We start from the raw sequence: 19,706 nt of genomic DNA on the forward strand, positions 1-19,706 counted from the left end.
CCATTGAAGAACATATCTTAAGTACGTTACCAAACAGACCTTGTAAGCCTGAGGTTTGACCACACGCTCTGAAATTCAGCGCGCAAAACTTTGCCACCACAGTAGATTACTACTGCTGTCTAGCCAGTAATCCATAATAGAACCCGGGCGGAAGTTCTCCTGCAAATCTAATGCTCTTGCTGTGCTTCTCTAGACTTGTGCGGTGCTTATAGAGCTGTATTCATCTAGATCATGTATAAGTGTGTGAGCTGTGATTTGCTGTACTTAAGTCGTATGTGAAATAATCATCTTAACTGAAGTGAGAATGTCTAGACTGTATTTCTATTAATGGCAGATAGAACAACCAACTGACTAAAGACCTAAAGATTGTTAATAACAGCTATTAGAAGCAATACACTTACATTGATGCAGACAAATGCATAATAATAAAAATGAGCTAAAACGGTATACACATTTAAATCTTCACTGGAGTGTTTATTAACAGTATGAATTTTTTGTTGCAGCCCCGGAAATGGATCACCAACAGCGAGTCTACCGGATACAAAATGCAATGGCGGACATTCGCAAGGCATACGCCAGTCTCAAGTTAGAGTTAGCCTCCATAGAAAGGCGACGTAAGAAACTGCGCCGTCGGGAACGTGAATATAGATTGTAAACCATAATACAAAAATTTATAGCAGAATAGCTAAAATAAGATTCACCAACTAAAAACTCTCTTATATTATCATAATATTTAAATGTATATAAAAACCATTTTGTCTTTAAAACTCCAGAATACATTTATGAGAATTTTGTTCACTTTTATGGAAAAACATGTTTATTTTCTTTTTAATTTTTTTTTTTGTAATACAAATAATTAATTAAAAAAAATGTTAAAAATGTAAACTGTGACAATTTTTCTTTCTTTGAAGTTTTCAAAATATAGAGAAAAAGTGGGTCTTTTGAGTAACTTTACTTGTAAAGAAAGCCAGCCAGCTTAGATTTGCCAAATTAATAATATCTCTACCTCGAAAATTAGATTGATGAATTGTAATACGAAAACCTAATAAGCTTATTAAATAAGTTTTTTTCAACGATTAAAAAATAAAATTAGCATTTTTGGAAGGCACTTTGTCGGAAACTGTACGCGTGTAGAAATGTAATGCAAGACAAAATGAGACAGCTAGTGCGCGGGCTTTTACCATGAAAATTAGTTTCAAAAATAAAAACAATTAGTATCTGCATACCTAAGAAGTATGGTTTAATTTTAGTTATTGTTTTCTCTCAGAAACAACGAGCGTATTTGCCGCAAACATCTTTCAAATGACTGTTTTGTGATTGTTTTACAAGAAAAATGGCAAGAGTTTAATAAATACTGGATTCTCTCAGAAACCTATTATTACCCCGGTTCTATGGGATGAATAATAGTTTACGTTATCCGGCCTGGCGACAGTGGAGACAAATATAAGTGATTGGGAAATTAGTCATGCGAATTAAATAGCGGGATAGTTAAAAGAGAAAAATGGAATGCAACGCTGATTTAGAAACTGTGGGAGCCAAAAGAAAAAACTTGAGAAAGCAGATTTTATACAAAGTGAGATTATTATGAATATTATAATTGTGAATTTGTAGTGGTTCCGGCTGATTTCTTCTTCAGTGTTTTGAGACTTATGACGAATTCCAAAATCTACTTTAGCTCCTACTCTAGTTTTACTTTTAAGTTTCTCCTAATAGCTGAGTGGGAAAAAAATAACTCTTTCGAAAAGCTGTTCTTCTGCTGGGTACCGTTGTCTATTTCAAGACACTTGTTGAGAAATGTGCCCTGGAAAATGGAATAGTTAGGTAGACATGTCTGCAAATAGTGTTATTTTTAAGGTTTTCGTTTCTAATCGATCCGCACTTCATGATGAGCTGTTATCAAATTTTAAAAAATTGAAGTGAAGTATGTAATTAATTGAGAATATACGAGTACATAAGTTGGAGGTGAACCTCCTTAGTGCTATTTTTGGTTTTGTGGCGTCTTACTTGATTCTTCAGGAGTCTCGCATTGTGCAGGGATACAGTAAACACCATCTAGCACAATTGCTCAGGGTTCAAGTAGAAATACTTTGTTAAAAACTTGATTAAGCGAAATGCGAAGTATTTGAAGTATTTACATTAACACTGAAAGTTTGAAAACAAATTCTATCGAGAGATTTTGTTTCTTGACATTGAATTAATGTCATTAAGTAATTAATATTGAATTAAACTAGAAGGAATTTACGTTCAGGTGTCTGTGTGAAGTCATTACTTTTGGATTGGTGGTGGTGGTGGGGCGGGGGACGTTCATATCTCTCGTATTACATGTTCCAATAGGCTTCATAGGAAAAACAAAGTTTATACCTTAAAAAACATTAATTATTTCCCGGATTTTTTTTTATACTACATTTTTCAAAAGTCCGTTTTAAAATATGCCAAATTCATTTTTGTTTTTCATTTTACATTTTCATTTGCATAGATGTAGTTTCACTAATTATTAAATCATTTAAAGACAAATTAAAATAAGAAATGAAAGCAGAAATAGATATGGAATTAAATAAGTTCACTTACTCCTTTTCTATGACCTTCAAAGAGATTATCAAAGGTGTGTTAGAAACGTAAGGGGGGCTACCAAGAAAAACGTATTGATTTTTTGGAACATGAAGTCAGAACAATGAATTTAGTGATATAAGGAATAAAAATGGGAATAGAGTAAGTCTAGAAGCAAAAATTTATCTACTTCGAAATAAATAAATAAGGAGAAATATTGAAAAAGTCGAAGTAAAAATATTAAATCTATTTAAAAATAAAAAAAATAAGGAGAAACATACTATCAAAAAACTTGGCCCAAAGTAGAAGACAATAAAATAGGCCAATAATTGTAAGTTTTACGACATAGAAAAAGAAATTGGTTATTTTACAAAATAAAAAACATTTAAGTTATGAATAATTTTCGACAAAAGTTATTTCTCCCTAAAGTTATTAAAATACTTTTTGTAACACCCATTCCCATCACACACCACCATTTCAGTCATCTATAAAAACCCGAGTCATATACGTTGAATAAAACTTAATTTATTTGTTTTTGTACCCAACCTTGTATGGTCTGCAAAGCTTCGCACTCCAGCAACATTACAACGGATCACCATACAGCAGGGTGCTGTTTCACACACAAATAGACTTTACTCACTCAACATTATATTTATCCATATAAACAGAAAACAATACATAAAATATCCTTGGAATGTAAGAATGTAGTTGTCAATGATTAATTAACAGTAAATATATAAAATGATATACACAAAAAAAATATGGCGGAATGTGTTTTTTTCCAGTCCCTTAATTTAAATTTCATTCTTTTGGTTTTCGTTTTATTTCAGAAATTATTTCTCTTCACAACTGCAAATACTTGATCCCTGCAAAAGAGGATACTATTAATTTAATACTGGTAATGCAGATTTTAGAAGACAGCCACGTTCAGAGCGGCCTTTAGATGGTATCTGACACTAATTAAAAAACGCCACAAAAGCGCTTCCAAAAAGACACGGAAAGCTTTGTTTCTGAATGGGCTGCTCAGGTATAATCATTTAGATAGCTGTATGAGCATAAAAAGTAAGATTGGTTGGGCAGCCATGGCTAGCATGAATACCATACGGCAATGAATTTATGCGGTCCGCGATTAATCTTTCAATATTAGTTGTTTAACTGAATATTCAATTTTACTTAAGATTTAATTATATTATTTAATTAATTCAAGACTTATAATTATTTTGAAGTATTACAATTATTTCAAGATTTACAATCATTACAAATTCAAGATTGAATGATTTACATTTGGTGGATGTGTTAAGAATAGTCAGTTATTAAGTCATTAATAGGCGATGCAAATCTCCCTTCATGGCTAAAAAAAAAAAAAATTATTACTTAAAAAAAAAAATCTTATGATCTAGTTACAATTAATACGTAGTTATTTTTTGTAAAAGTGAGGAAAGTTCAGTGTACTCTCTCAAGTGTCCAACATAAAATTTTCTCTGTAACCGTTTCAATTAGTTAGAAAATAAATGCTCTAAACTGAGACAATGACTGCGTGCTGACAGTTGGGTTACATTAAAGAATATGAAATTAATTGTGAGGTTTAGAAAATTATGAAAATCAAGTCACCAGATTAAAATCACTAAAAAACATTTTAATATAATTTTTTAAAACATCTGTTCCTATAACTGGTGTTACAGGTAACCCTGCTATTGACTGAAGCCTACTTACTAAGTTAGTATGAATTATGTAACATATACTGTTTTATTAGCATTTAATTTCAGGTGGAGCATGTTCCAGACCAAAATGGGTTAAAGTTATAAAACAGCGTTTCACAAAATTAATATTTGAAATGTTAAAATTTATTTTAAAATTCAAAATTTTACGTTTAAAAAAAACCTGAATAAATCATTTACTTTGCGTAGGCGCTAATGACCATAGACGTCGATGCGCCGAAAAAAAATTACTTTGCGTGTTTTTAATGTAAAAATTATAACTACTATTAAGCGAGTGTAAAGTATTAAACAAAATAGTAATTGTAAATTTAATATTGAGCCAGTTGCTTAACGATTTAGAACAAACAAAATTTTAGCCATATTGGCTGGCGTTGTTAACCTATTTAGTAGCTTCCGGAGGACAGTCAGGTTGGTTGGAAGGATGTGCAGCCCTGAAGGCGGGATGGTTCTCTAGCTCACGGTCTATCCGCAGGATGATTGGGTACGGTCTGAGATCCACCTGGAACCTGAATACACAAAACAACTATCTTCAAACAATCTGGCCAGTCCTGTGAAACATTGTATCTTCCATTTTTTTTTAAAGTCGGGACCTCAAAAAGCTTAAAAATTTCATCAATGGAAGGTGTTAAGGTCGCGTACTAGAGGAGATAAGAAAGATATCGGGAGAGGAAGGGATCATATGCTGAATTGGCTTCGTAAAGAGGACCAACCTGGAAGTAGCAAGAATTCTTCCAATTTCGGTTAATATTGCAGCACAAACTTTATATATTATTAGAGTAAATATTTAGGTGGAAGAAAAATTTAAATATCTGTGGTGTTCGAGATGTCAAATACGTGACCCGACATCAAGTTTCATTCGCCACTGTTTTTATTAATTTGGCGGTACAAGCGATGAAACTTATAGAATCGCAGGCACAAACGCAGTATAAAAAATTGGTGAAGACGTAGTTTTAAAATATTTAAAATAAATTAGTGACCATTCTAACTTGACATCAAGTTAGAATGGTCACTTCTTTCCTTAGTAACTTCTAATTTTGCACAAACGACGAAATTTTGTAGATCGAAGACACAAACGACATGCATTAAATTTTCGAAAAATTCGGATATGTTCAGTCCAACTAACCGGAGTTTTTTTTAGGTTCAATGAAACAAATACGTTAAAAACAGCTTTTTTTAAATATTCAAGACTATAAAGTTTTAAGAGTGTAACCTTCTAGCATTGAAGACTTGTGGAATAAGGCAGCAGTCAGCCAAGGTGAGCTCGTCGCCGACGCTGTACTTGCCGGCTGACGAGGACAGAAGCTTCTCCACGGCTGCAACACACATTGCGAACAATAAATTAATAACATGGATCATAAATTAATAATTTTAAACTTTCGAAGTGTTGTTAAAGCATAAAACTTTAAGAAAGTAATATGACCGTGGAAAGTAAGCTTGGTCTGTGACATTCTCTTTCTTTAGCACCTTCTCCATCACCTACGAGCAGCTATCTGCTTACCAGAAGCATTTCACATCAGCTAACACCCAAGCGATCCGCACACCTACCTAAAAAACTCTTCAGAACCTGAGCTCATTTTTTATTTCTTAAAAATAATGAAAAGAATTTAATTATATTGGTATACTACCACCCAAAAAGCCCTTTTCCTGGACAAGCATTTCGAAGAAAGTGGTTGACCTTGAGGTATGTCTTATGTGTAATAAGTTCAAATTTCCTCTTTTTCTAGATTGGATTACCCGCTCCTCTTAGAACTTTCATGGAGAACTGGGTGAGTTGTTTTATCCAGGTGCTTTAGAGTGAGTGGTCTCACCTGGCACCAATGTGGAGCACTATAAATTTATTAAGGCGCAGCGCAAAATACCCCGTTAACAAAAAATTGGTGGCGTAATTTAAGTTTAAGGTAAAAATAATATTGCACCACTTTCTTTTAGATACAGTTAACTTGTGTAAATATGTTGAGGATAATAATTAATTTTTTAACTCCTAAAAGCGTTTCAGCTGAAATCTCGGAGTGTAATCCACAACATGACAAGAGATTTTAAAGTGGTTTTTACGACTAAAGAGAGTAAGAGGGGCTTGAGAGAGAATCGTTAAAACTGAAAAGTTATTTCAAATAGATGCGCTTCCGATTGACGGAATTCAACCGAAACCACAGTTTCATAGGCACGGCAAGGTACTTTGAGTGCCGGGTGAAAAACCGATTTCTAAAAATTGTCTCTTCTACTCGAGATTAGAAGGCAAAAATTCATTAACTGTAGTTTACATTGAAGTAAATACTAATCATACAAATTACCTCTAAACCCACGGGTTATCCAGTGCTGAGCCCATTCCTTCTTCTTTTCCTCGCCCACGTAAATAAGCACTCCGATGTTCTGAAGTGGTTGAATACCGGACGCAATTACGTCGCATATTTCTCTAACCTGGCACACAAACAAAAATCAAAGTAGCCAATGTGAATTACTCTCCTAAAATCAACATACAACAGAAAACTACCTTGGCTCTTTTGTAGACATCTTGTGGTAGGAGAGGTCGCTGAGGTCTTGTCTCCTCTAGATAGTACATGATGCTCAACTGAAACAAAAGCAATGTACCCATGAGTCTAGTGTTCTAGCAACTAGCCGATGACCTCAAGACTTGTTCTGTATTGATGCCAGTTAGACCACATACCCCGAGTAGGAATGCTGGGACGATGACGAGTTCTACTCAGGATAAAACTGCTTTACTACCTAACAAATATCCCAGTGATTCTAGACCTGCTTTGTATTGATGACAGCCGAAGCAGATGTATTGCGGTCTACTTCTTCTGCAAATACACACTGGCATCCAGACTAGGCTCTCAGCTTCGGTCTCTTATCTGAGAACCTACAAATGCCCCGTCTTACCACTTTGAATCAGGCTTCAAAATATTTCGTGGTCTTACTAACGGATATGAGACTTCTTTTCATTTATTTAATTTATATTTGTGAACAGGGTTTGTCGAAATTAGCCCCTGTAAGCCAGTATAAAATATCAAACATTACGCCAACGTGAAGTTAGTTTTTCTAGTTTTCAGACGAAGTGTTTGGTTCTAACAGCTTCCTTCCTTTTTGAAAAAAAGAAAACCAGGATGCAATCAAACTTTTGGGAACGCACTACATAGACTGAAGAATGTTAAAGAATGCCGAAGGAATTGGAGTCCCCGGCATTCCACAACACAGTACTCTCATTCACTCTGTATGGTTATAAAGTGCTTTCAACGTCGTACCTTTCGTCCCCGGTCTCACTTTCTTTTTTGTCTGATGGTACTCAAGTAAAAAAAAAAAAAAAATAGAAATTTCGGACAAAGAAAACTTTATGTTCACCCGATCAATATGGGTAGAAAAGAGTATGGTACTTTTCATAAGCTTTTATAAATCATGATACAATGACCAATTTTTTTAAATTATGTTTCAAAGAAAATATCTTTTTCCGACGAATTACTCCAATACGATAACAAAAATACCTGAGGAATTGCATCAAAGCATTAATTAAGTAAAAACAATTTTATGTTTCATTCTTATTTTTGAAACATACTGGTCTAAGCAAACCCCTTTCCACCTACATTCGGAAGGTTTGTATTTCTGCTAGCAAACATTCCTAAGGTTTTCACCAGCAACTCCCCGCCAGGGGGAGGTCGAAATTCCGCTCGCCTAGGTCCTCATCATCTCTGCTAGTTGGTTGGTCCGTATGCAATTTCCACGAGAGTGCTCCATCCAGCCTTGTACCATGGCTTGTTTTTTTATTAAAAAGCAGACGATTTCCATCGCTTACATACTAAGACACACTTACTGATTCGATAAGCGTATGTCCATCAATCTGGAGGGCTGGAACATGTTCCATCGGGTTGATTTCACGGAACTCATTAGAATGCTGCTCACCGCCTCCCTTGATCAGACTGATTGGCTTGATGTCGTAGGGGATCTCCTTTAAATTGAGAGCTCCAAACATCAAAAATCAGACTATAAACACAACTGTGCCAGCTTATACTTTCTAGTTATTCAAAATATGAATAATAATTATGAATGAAAAAGCAAATTCAATCCTTAACTAACTCACTCTCTCCTCTCTCACACCACCCTCTCACTCTCTCTCACACACACACACACAAACCATTTTTACATACTCAGTGATTCCAAAATCTACAAGGCAGCCAGAGATCTGCCATGTGGCTACGACGGCTTTATAGCCACTCCCACATGACGGATCTGACAGCACAAGTGATCTCAAAATTTAAAGGATCTCTATCACATATTACTGCTACATTGTAAAAGTTTCAAAACTCACCTATACGAACCCGCCATGAACAAGAGCTCCTCCAATAAGAATACAGAACAGGCTGAAACAAAATTTGCAGGAAAAAACTTAATTAATTTGAATATGCAAACAGTGTGTGGTTAATGAAACGTTTAGAAAATCTTTTTCCCCAATTACTAATTGCCGTGATAATTCAGTGTCCCAGTGAGTAGAGGGAAAGTAGCTCTTCATGTTCAAGTTTCTCCATTCATTTCCATGTCTCACGAAGAGGTAGCAGAAGCTAATAGTTCATGTCTTTTTTACTCTGGGTTGCTTGCTACCTAAATTTGGATGGCGATGTGGATGGCGTCTCAAACAGTCATTGGGTATTCATTATTCGGCACACTCGGACCTGGTAGCTGATCCATTGCATACAACAGATAACCATTGGGGTTTTACGTTTGGAGAAGTTATTTACATATGGCCAGCAATGTCACATACAAGTTCGAACCACCGGCCTCGAGAATCGTGGTGACAGACAACTGGCTAGGTTTGTACAATGAATGACACCAAATGCATGTAATATGAAAATCGTATGCAAGTCGATGTTTTTAAGTACGGAAATAACTTTCCTAAAGAAGAATTTGCGGAATTAGGAGTAAAATTCTGCTTATTTTGAATAAAAATTTGTGTCAAACTTTTTGGATAGTAAAAATTTGACAGTAAATTATGAGCTTCTGTCCCCCATCAACGTCACCTGAAACGATATTGCTGATTTTACCCTTCGCAGCACGCATTCTTTTCAGAATACATGCAACACGCAAAACAACAAAAGCATGCGTGCTTCGATGGATAAAATCAGCGATATTATCCAGAACAGCGGACTCAACCACATTTTCAATCTAATATGGTACCTGGACGTTAAGCCCATGAAAGAAAGGTGATTATCTCACTTTTACTTCAATAAAACATGACAATAGAATAAAAAAAATGTTGTTTTCTTTCCGAGCCACATTATATTAATTCATACTGCGATTTCCGTTTATATGATTTTTTTTTTCTGGAGAACGTAAATGAGGCATTAAAATACGTCAACATGGATTGATTTTAACTAGGCAGAGCTTATTGACTAATTTCGCATTTCAAACGTAAATGTACTTTCAAGAATAAGTTTTCCTAGCACCGAATCCTTGAAAGAACTATGCTGATTAATTCCAATAATTTGATAAGTTTGTGTTTTATTTAAGCGCAAACTTATAAAATAAAACGTATTTTTCACTTCAGGCATCTCGCTCACACTGCTTATGTACAGCCTAATTATTTGGACAGTAGTTGTATCGCAAGAGATTGTGGTAAAATTTCCTGTTTGTTAATACGTGATTTATTTTTATGCTTTATTAAAAATTGGTAAAGGTTTTATGAACAAAACATTCGACTTCACAGACAGATGATATACAGAGTGTTCATTTTAAGACGGCTCAAATGCATTTCATGCTTAAACGGTTGATCTGAGCAAAAAATGGTAAAAAAAAATTTGTTGCCCGTCACCTCTAGTTTCAGAATATGTGACTTGATTTTAGAATCCTGTCCACATACGCGGCAGACGCGCGTCAAAAAGTAAAGGTTCGCAGTTGACCCGCATTTTCATATACACAGTTTTTAAGAGTATAAAAAGTTATGAAAGAAACCGGAAACCGCAATTCGATATCTTTAAAATTAATGGTGCTAGCCATTTCAAAATCTCATATTTATTAATCATATTTCAATTTTTTAACTTGTTATCAAAGAGAAAGAAGAGCACGTGATAAGTCATTTTTATGCATTTTTCATCCCCTTTCTTCTGAAAATATTGCCAAGGCAGTAAAGCTAGTATTTTTCTTAATATCGGGAAATAAGTAGTTTTCCGAGTGATTTTCTAAGCAATAATCAAATGTCCTTAAGCATGCACAAGATGGCTAAAAAATAATTTTACATCTGTTACTAACAAGAAGGTTTAATAATTTTTTGGTAATTTTGGGAGAGATGCGTTTAATTACCAAAAAAATTGGAAACCTCCTACCACATATTAAGTGATCAATCTTTCATTTAAAGGATCAAACTTATTCCTTAATTTATCAAATAATGCACTTTACGCAGCTTATGCAGCATGTACTGTGCCTTCAAAGATGCCTCCCCTGGCTCGCACGCCAGGTTAGCCAGCAGGTTATCAACTGCTCTCTGTATCTGAGGAGGCAGATAAAACTGGGTTGATATATTTTTTACTTTCCATTACTCCTCTTAAAAGGTATTACAATCCAATCGGACAGATTTTTCTCCGCAAATATCTGCGCTGAGGTCCTCCGATCACGAAAAATCGGTTTTTACAAATTGGTCTGAGTGTGGATGTACTCGCGATAGTTTTAGTTAAAATCTTTCAACCTGAAAAACTACTTTATTGAATCAATTTTGCAGTTTTTATACTTTCCCAAAAACGGCACCTACAATGTTCTTTAAACTTTCTATTCTCATCACTTACATGACAACTATTTGTAACATTTTTTCCGGAAACTTCTATTAAGGACACTTGAATGATCATCATCATGATCGTACGACTCTTCAACCACCCTAGCGATGTGGGGCTACTTTCTTCCTGTACTTCTTCCACCTTCCCTCTGTCCTCTGCTAAAGCTTTCCTGTAGTTCTACACAATTCTTCTTTTCTCACACACCTCCTTTACCGTCTCTTTCCACCTTCATCGCGGTCTTCTTTTACTTCTTTTGCTGGCTGTACTTTCAAGCATTCTAAAAGTGGCGATACGAATCCTGTCTCTTCTGGTCTTCCGCTCTATCTTCCTCAGATAAGCCATCTCAGTTGTCTGTTTTATACTTTTGTGTTTCTTAGTCGATGTCCTGGACTCCTATGATTATGTGCATATTGGCAGAAATGTCGACCAACAGACCGACAGCATCATATTCTCTGACGCTTCTCTGTTACTGAGAAAGCCCTTCCTGCTGTTCCCTTTGCTTTTCTATAATTTATCTGGAATCTGTCACATAGTGAAAAACAGATCTTGGGTACTTCTCTAGGGTCAAAACCAATACTGACTTTTGTCTAGATTCTTTCCGACCACCACTTATTTTCTTTTCCAAAATCGTGAAATAGACTTTTTTGGGTACACTTAAATAGGAAATGTGACTCTGTGGTTCTTGCCATCCCCTTTCTTTTTCTTAAATAACACTTTTGTTAAAGTAGCTAAAACACGCTAATCTATGCTTCCCGCTAAATTGCCTATATTGTAAAATGTGAGATCTTGCCACCTGTTTAATACTAAAAAGAATCAAATATGAAACTATGCTTCCAAATTTCAAGCAGATCCGTTTAACCGAAACATTGCAGAATCGATTTTAGTTTTTTGGGTTTTGAAACCCAAAACGGTTCCAACGATTATATAACTTGGTATACTAATACCAGTTTTATTCATCATTTATGAATATAACCTGTCGCATTCATACAAATAAATTCAAACGTGATAGTAAATAAATTCGCACCAATAACTACGAACCTAAAGCGATTCAATCATACCAAACTGGCATACCAACATTCATACTGTGCGGTAGAGTTCTCCATATTCGTCACATCCCTATGTACATATATAGTAAAGAATGCATCTACAATATTTTTCCAAGAAAATTCACAAACGGCCTTCGCAAGAAGAATTTGAAATTTAGCTTTCCTCTAAACTGCCGTTTCAGCACACTATTGGTTCAAATGTCTGTATATAAATGCCTATCAAATATGTGGTCAAACGTATGGCGGATATCAGTACAAAAAATTACAACTGTCCGATTTGATATTTTCGAGTATTCTGAGATCGCAGAGAGAATCGCCAAAGGATTTTGTTACTTCTAGAAGCGATTTGGTAACAGTGATTATGAGTGCGGAATAGTAAGTGGAAGATCCCCATTTCGAGTCTCGAAAATGTTAATTAGTTTAATTCATTTGTAGGAAAAATGTTAATAGCAAAGTATGAGCTTCCAACCCCGTCCACGACAACTAATTTTTTAGTCGTTTAGCGCTGCCTCAAAAAAATATGCGATTCATTTCTTCTTTTTTACTTAGACCTACCTGGTTTGAATATTTGCTCAGAAGAAAATATTGTAACGTGGTTCTGAAAGTTTGACTTAAACTTCCTTCATTAAAATCATTTTATCAATGTATAATATTGAAGCTATCTACCTGCTTAGAACAAATTCTATGTTTGAAAAAAAAATTGAATTGCGTAAGTTTTTAACCAAATTTTAACTTTTAATTACTAATAAGGGAAAATATCGAATTATATTTTTTGATATCGAGTTTCCACCGGTAATATCCATTTTGAGGACTCGAGTCTGAAAAAATATTTTAGATAATTAAGAGTGTGTGTGTATTAGTAATTACACTAGCTCACAAACTAAAGATCGCAAGAAGTTCTAACTTTATATTTTGGTTCGGAACCTGGAACTAAAAAAAAATGGATTTAAGATTTTCTGGAAAATAGCTTCAACGATTTTTGTTAAACTTCGTACACACATTATACTACTAAGATTTTCTCTGGTATTGCCAGCCATTTCGGGGCTCCACTTCAGGTAAGGTAATGTAATTGCAGATATTTTGTGTTTCAAGGATTCTGTTATCAGCCGAGACGCTTATGTAAGAAGTGGTTTGAACAACTTCTATAAAAAGAATTGCATTCTTTACAGGCGATATCTAACATTGCAACCTTGAGTCAACTATTCGTTTCGTAAAATTACAATTTTCTGATTGGGAATGTTTAAACATCAATATATCGTACAAGCATTAGAGGTAATTCGCTCATTTTGAATTTCGACTACGGCATGCAATAGTTTGAAGGAATATTTTTATTATTATCTAATATTTACCTAAAAGAAGGGGTAAATTGTTAACCGAAACAATGGAGTTGTTAGGATTTTTTCTATGCAATGGCCGTTCGAATTCAGATAACCCCGGGAAAATTTCATTTTTTTCCCCGAGTGGAGGAAAAAGTACCGTTGATTTAGTTTGGATTGATGAAAATATGTTTAAGCTGTTTCGTGATCTATCAATTGACCCAATTTCTGATTGTTTTGATCATCTGATGTGTACATGCACTTTGGAAGTCCCTTATCTAATAATACCTAATGAGGTAGATAAAATCTGTTCTTCCAGTGAACAACCTCCTTTAAAAAGAATTAGATGGGACGTTGTCAAAAGTCCTTTTTTTCTAGCTAGCCTGAAGGAATCATCCAGAATTTATTTCAATTCCGATAATGTTGAGAATCTCTACCATAATTTTGTCGAGGCTTTAGATCAGGCGTTTACCGATTCGACGATGACATTCTATAAGCGACCGAAGAGTAATGGACCACACTTTGCTAATCAAATTTGGTATGACTACGAATGCAAACAACAAAAAACATTGCTCCGCCGGAAATATAGATTGTACTTAAAGCATAATGATCCATCGGTCTTAAAAGAATACCTTGAACAGAGGACGTCGTACAGAAAATTAATTAATCAGAAAAAAACGGAACATTATATGTTATTTCTCGAAAATATTAATAATGTTAAAAATAGCTCTCAATTTTGGAGAGCTATAAAATCAATTAAAGGTTACAAGCCGTCCGTCAATGAAATAGACTTGAATAGTTGGAATGATTATTACAACAAAATTTTCGGAGAGAAAATTGTATCGGACAAATTGTTTTTTTCTGTAAGTGATCCCTTTTTGGATGATCCTATTTCTCTAAGTGAATTACAGCTAGCTATTAAAATGTCTAAAAATAACAAATCTCCTGGTTTCGATAATATTCCCTACGAAGCCTATAAGTGCCTTCCTGCTCGATGGGAACATTTTCTTCAAAATTTATTTAACTTAATTCTGTCCACTGAAACTGTCCCAAAAGCTTGGTCGAGATCCAAACTGAGTTTGATTTATAAGAACGGAAATATGAAAGATTTTGACAACTATAGAGGGATCGCCATATTGAATAATATTACTAAATTATTTACCAGTATTTTGGCGCGTAGGCTGTTGAGCTGGGCTGAATGGCGGGGTTTGTTGCCAGAGGAACAGGCGGGTTTTCGAGAAGGCAGAAGTTGTCTGGACCATGTTTTTGCTCTAATGTCACTGATTGCAATAAACCTTAAGAAGAAAGGAGCATATATTTATGCGACATTCGTTGATTTTAAGAGAGCTTTTGATAGCGTCAATCATGATTTATTGTGGGACAAGCTTTTTAAAATGGGAGTCAGTGGGAAAATTATAAGGATAGTTAAATGCATTTATGATAATGCAGTAATGTTTATAAATTTAGAGCAGAAATTATCAGATGAAATAGCAATCTCCTCTGGGTTATTGCAAGGGGAGAGTCTTAGTCCGGCACTTTTTATTTTATTCCTAGCGGACATAGTCTCTTTTTACCAGGAAAATGGAGCAAATGGTATTAAACTTACGCCGTCCACCCAAGTCCATATGCTTCTGTTTGCTGATGACTTAGTAATATTTAATTATACTTGGCATGATGCACATAGAAATTTAAAGCTACTAGATCAATATTGTTCTGATAATGACTTGAAAATAAACACGGCAAAAACCAAAGTTTTAGTATTCCACAGGTCACCGAGAATGAAAAAGCTCAAACCGTTGTTTTACAGGGGACTGAAAGTAGAATACACAAAAACATACACTTATTTGGGCGTTCCTTTTTCTGCAAGTGGGAAATTTAAAGCTGCCACGGACTTCTTTTTGCATAAGGCGGCAATAGCTAGCGCTAAGGTAAAGGAGATATTAAGAAAAGGTAAATCCAATTGCTGGGAAACTAAGATGACTTTGCTGGATGCGCTTGTAACAGCAACAACTTTGTATTGTTCCGAAGTTTGGGCGCTGAGATATTTTGATTCTTTGGAAACAGCACAAAGTAAATTTTTAAAACATTTATTTCACTGGCCTCGATACACGCCTAATTATATGATAAGGTTGGAGACTGGTAGAGCTCCGTTAAGTGTACCGGTCTTTATAAGGGCTGTTAACTACTGGAGCAAGTTACTTTCTCTTCCAGAAGACCGACTGCCAAAGCAATGTTTCTTAGCGCTGTGTTCATTGGATGACGGAGAAAAGTTTAATAAAGAATACAATTGGGTGACGATTGTGAGATCCTGGGCGGAGGCATTAGGTGACCCTCATTTATTCCGTAAATTTGATTTTAATTATTTTGAGAAGAATAAAAGGAATATTATAGACAAATTAAAAAACGATTTACTCAGTAGCGATATAGACAGAGCATCAAATTCAAAATTTAGTTCCATATACAGATCTATAGTAAACTTTAATTATTACCAGCCTCAGTCTTATTTGCAGTACCGCCTTAATATTAATAAGTCGAGAGTCGTTGGCCAGTTAAGGCTTGCCGGCAATAATATATTAAAACTATTTTTTAACGGAACCGCCCTTACCTTAATGTCAGACCAAGACTGCCCGCTCTGCCAGAAACTTATTGTTGATCCCTTAAATCATTTATTATTATATTGTCCGACTAATTCTATTTCACGCCAAAAATTCTTAGAAAACCATTTTATACTTGCCGACAGTGAAACAAAATTAAAACATCTGCTAAATATCGACAGTGTTGGGAAATTAAACTCCTTATTTTTGTTTGTTCTAGATACCATAGAAATGTCTAAAAAAGTTTCATTTTCCCAATAACAGAATTTAGTAATTTAATCCAGACCCTAATTATAACCCAATAATCTGCCAAATACAGTTCTCATGCTGTAAGTTTCTTAGTAATCAAAGTATATGGTTTCTTTTTAAGTTATTATCCTTTCATTGATAAAAGTCCCACTTTGTATAAACATGCTTCTTTATTTAACTGCTTTATTGCCGATCAAATTTGATTATTGTGCACTTCTGAAAAATATGTTTCTTTCTCAAAAGTAATATTAAAATCTTTAAAGATAGATGTTTGTTCATTGTATTTATGTTAAAGGATTAATTAATTTTTCAATTTCTATCATTATTTATTTTATTTTATTTTTTAACTTTTATTTATTTTTATTTGTATTTATTTATCTATTTATTTTTTATTGTAATAGCGAAATATGAAGAAACATATTATTTTATGTAAGGATCAGGTATGGATATGTTTATTTATTCTATTTAATGATTTAACATTCTGCTTAATTATATTAATTTATTATTTTTTTATTCCATTTAAAGATAGTAAGCAAACAAAATTATTATTTGTTTAGATCTAGTTTTTCTATATTTATTTTGTGTTTTGTTACATCCAAAAAATGTATAAAAAGATATCTTTTTGTGAGCTCCTGCTTTTATAAAATATTGTATTTTAAAAAAGCAAATAAATTCTAAAATTCTAAATTCTAATATTTACCTAAAACTCTGGGTTCAACGCTCACAAGAATTTTGAATACTACAATTCTCAAGGTTCTAACTTACACCCTTTTTGTAACAAGTTTAATTTTTATTAACATTTTACTGTTTGTAGAACCGTACATAACACTAAAATAATACTAAAACGAAAACTCAGGATTTTTTTCCATAACTATAACCTTAATCGTAATAGTGCATAAGTGGCAGGCCGTACATAATAATGAATAGTTTTTAAAAGGAGGTCTCCCACCATTTCCCCAAAAATGCCTTAAATAAAATTGGAGATCCTGGAAAAAAAGCAATAAAAGAATAAAACCATTTTCTGGAAAAGTGTAGTCTAATCAGTAAATTAGTACTTTCGGTTAAGAAATTTTCTTCAATGTTAGTTTAGTTGCAAATTAATTTTTACAACTTTTAATTTTCATTTGGTTTATGAAGTCTAAAGAAAATCGTTGCAGTATATTCAAGAAAATCATAAATATTTTTGAGATTCGGTAAATTTTGAACCGTAACTTTGTCGGGTTCATGGGTACCCAAACAAAATAAAAAGTTAGAGCTTTCTGCAATAATTCGTTTTTGAACTACAGCTACTCGTATTACACATACACATCAAATTTGAAACCGATCAGGAAAAAAGACATGCGCGTATGGTAAAATCGACGTCTAGGTATTCATGGACTAATTTCAAGACAGTAAATATTGAAATCAGCATAAGAATTATGCGGAAAGAGAATGCATGGGAAAGGTGATGTATAGCAAACTGAAGAGGCAACGTAAAAGAAGTGTTAATTTACGAAGTGAATGAGATGTAGAAGCAGTACTTGGCGTATAGGACCTGGAAAGCTTCGGAGCCTCACTAATTCCAAAAAGAAATGGTGAAAGAATTAGCTTTGAAGGAAACTGAAAAGCAAGGAAAGTATTCGGAAAGTTTATGGAAAATGTGGCAAAATCAAACCAAAATCATTTGGCCGGGAGTGCCAGTGTGAATTTACTGGGTTCATTTTTCAGAGTAACAAAAACGTCTCTAACAATTTTCTTTATGATTGAATTAATGATTGCAAACACGAAACCCACAACTTTTAACTGAAGCATTTTCGAAGAAAAATTCGTAGGACGATTAAATTTTTATCTCTTCATCTTGAAATAGTAACTGGAATATTCCACGAGTTGGGAGGTAAATCTTCCACTAATGGTAACATCTATTAAGGGTGCCAGGTCGTATTTCAGAAAATGTAGAGTTTGGCAGGATAGTGTGTCTTTGGACTCAGGTCTGCCTAGGTTCCAGAAGTGCTGGTTGGGGAGAAGGCTGATAATCTCAGTCTGCTATTTTTCTCCCTTACTGAGCATTGCGGTTTAAGAAGACAACAGTAATAACCTAATACGACTCACACCATACCCTTTTGTCAGAGTTTTTTACGAGAAGAAAACACTCTTCTAATGACGATTTATTGGAGTGTTCGGAGATAAGGTTAAGCATGTTTAGACGGATAGGTTGAGTTTATTTTTCGATTTGTTCGGAAGAGTGTGAATCTTAGGTTGCTCGTGTTCAAGACTTGTTTTTTGTCCTAGTCTCGGCAAAGTTTCTGCTGCTGCTTTGACAATGTCAAACTTGAAATTGTCCTGAGTTTCAGTGCTTAGTACTCAGGCTAAAGTGGTGGAGACCCAAATCGAGTTAAGAGGATATATGGACAGACAACTAAAACACTAAGCCTGAAGTCAAGCTCTGAAACTCATATGGACTAATACCTCCCAATACTGGGTGAGTGACCGTACAGTTATACTTTATGTCTAATACAAAGAAAGATCCTGTTTAAGGGAGATTTAAGAATATAGACTAACCTTGCCTATTAACGACATCCTACTAATAATATCTTGATAAACAGGAAGAAATTGAAATTTAAATTCCTTTACTGAAACATAAAGCGTTCCTTAAGTTGTTTTCTGATTTAACGCTGAAAAAATATAATAAAAAAATCACACCAAATTTACAATTTAAAACTGTGATCACTAAAATTTATAAGTAATTGCGCTAGAAGAATTTGCACTTAAAATAACTAACAAGACACAATTATAACCACAATATAACCTGATAGTGAAACCTGAGTAAAGTTTCCAAAACTTTGGGCCACTTCGATGAAAATTAGATGTAAACTGACTAGATCACAGATATTTAATCACTTGAAATACAATAGATTAATATATTTAGTAGATATATCCCCACTTGCGCGGTAACCCGTCTGACCGGGTGTCGACTTGTTCTTTTTTGTTATTATTTATTCTAGCAATCACAAACAATTTTCTCAAAATGGCCGCCCGACTGATAACAACCTCTTCAATGTTGTCTTTTATTATTTAAAGTACTTCAAATAGATAAAATAATTGTTATTACTTTAATGTTTCAAAAACTATTTGTTTGAAAAGCACTTAAATTTAAACAAAATGGTCATCTCACACAGAGAAAAAGACATTAATTTTTATTTTTTAGAGGTCTCCCCTCGCAAAGTTGTTACTAATTTAAAATTCATGTACTATTTTATATAAAGGAAACTATTTGATGTTTATATTTAAACTATAGCCCATAGTTTTTAATAATAGAGAAAGTGCCATTAAATCGAATTTTGAATTTTCTACAAGAAAATTTTGATGTACTGAGTTCTTGCACTTTTTCCAGATAAGCCAGTGGAATTACGCCAGGAGCTTTCGCAAATTTTCTAAACGATGCTGAAACATGTGCAATGATAAAAGTTTTGCTTGGTACAAACTCGAAAGCTTTGGTCACAGTATC

The 19,706-nt window shown here is 34.2% G+C and overlaps 2 protein-coding genes across 8 annotated transcripts in view; one reads left to right on the forward strand and one right to left on the reverse strand.

Annotated features, from left to right (window-relative positions):
- LOC141459380 (uncharacterized) overlaps positions 1-885 on the forward strand; it is a 57,863-nt gene extending 56,978 nt beyond the window's left edge. For both annotated transcript variants that reach the window (XM_074138410.1, XM_074138411.1), the window contains one exon: positions 504-885. In XM_074138410.1, the coding sequence (XP_073994511.1) occupies positions 504-655 (152 nt within the window). In that variant the 3' untranslated portion in view covers positions 656-885. The remainder of the gene's footprint in view (positions 1-503) is intronic.
- Positions 886-3,175: 2,290 nt separating this feature from the next.
- On the reverse strand, positions 3,176-19,240 carry LOC141459381 (probable maleylacetoacetate isomerase 2). Of its 6 annotated transcripts, XR_012461464.1 has the most exons (10): positions 19,008-19,240; positions 18,761-18,873; positions 8,566-8,617; positions 8,071-8,219; positions 6,757-6,834; positions 6,557-6,683; positions 5,476-5,578; positions 4,645-4,771; positions 3,830-3,898; positions 3,176-3,413 (listed from the first exon to the last, which is right to left on the reverse strand). XR_012461464.1 is itself a non-coding variant. In XM_074138412.1 (9 exons), the coding sequence occupies exons 2-8, from the start codon at positions 18,776-18,778 to the stop codon at positions 4,645-4,647; spliced, it is 654 nt and encodes a 217-aa protein (XP_073994513.1). In that variant the 5' UTR covers positions 18,779-18,873; positions 19,008-19,240; the 3' UTR covers positions 3,176-3,413. The 6 variants fall into 6 exon arrangements, 5 of the variants coding, with proteins under 5 accessions (XP_073994513.1, XP_073994514.1, XP_073994516.1 ...); XM_074138412.1 differs by lacking the exon at positions 3,830-3,898; XM_074138413.1 differs by lacking the exon at positions 3,830-3,898 and having other exon boundaries at positions 18,761-18,831; positions 19,008-19,223.
- Between the last annotated feature and the right edge of the window lie 466 nt (positions 19,241-19,706).

This window comes from Rhodnius prolixus, unplaced genomic scaffold, assembly GCF_049639745.1.
Source record: "Rhodnius prolixus isolate KJV_2025 unplaced genomic scaffold, Rpr scaffold_11, whole genome shotgun sequence".
Lineage (NCBI taxonomy): Eukaryota > Metazoa > Arthropoda > Insecta > Hemiptera > Reduviidae > Rhodnius > Rhodnius prolixus.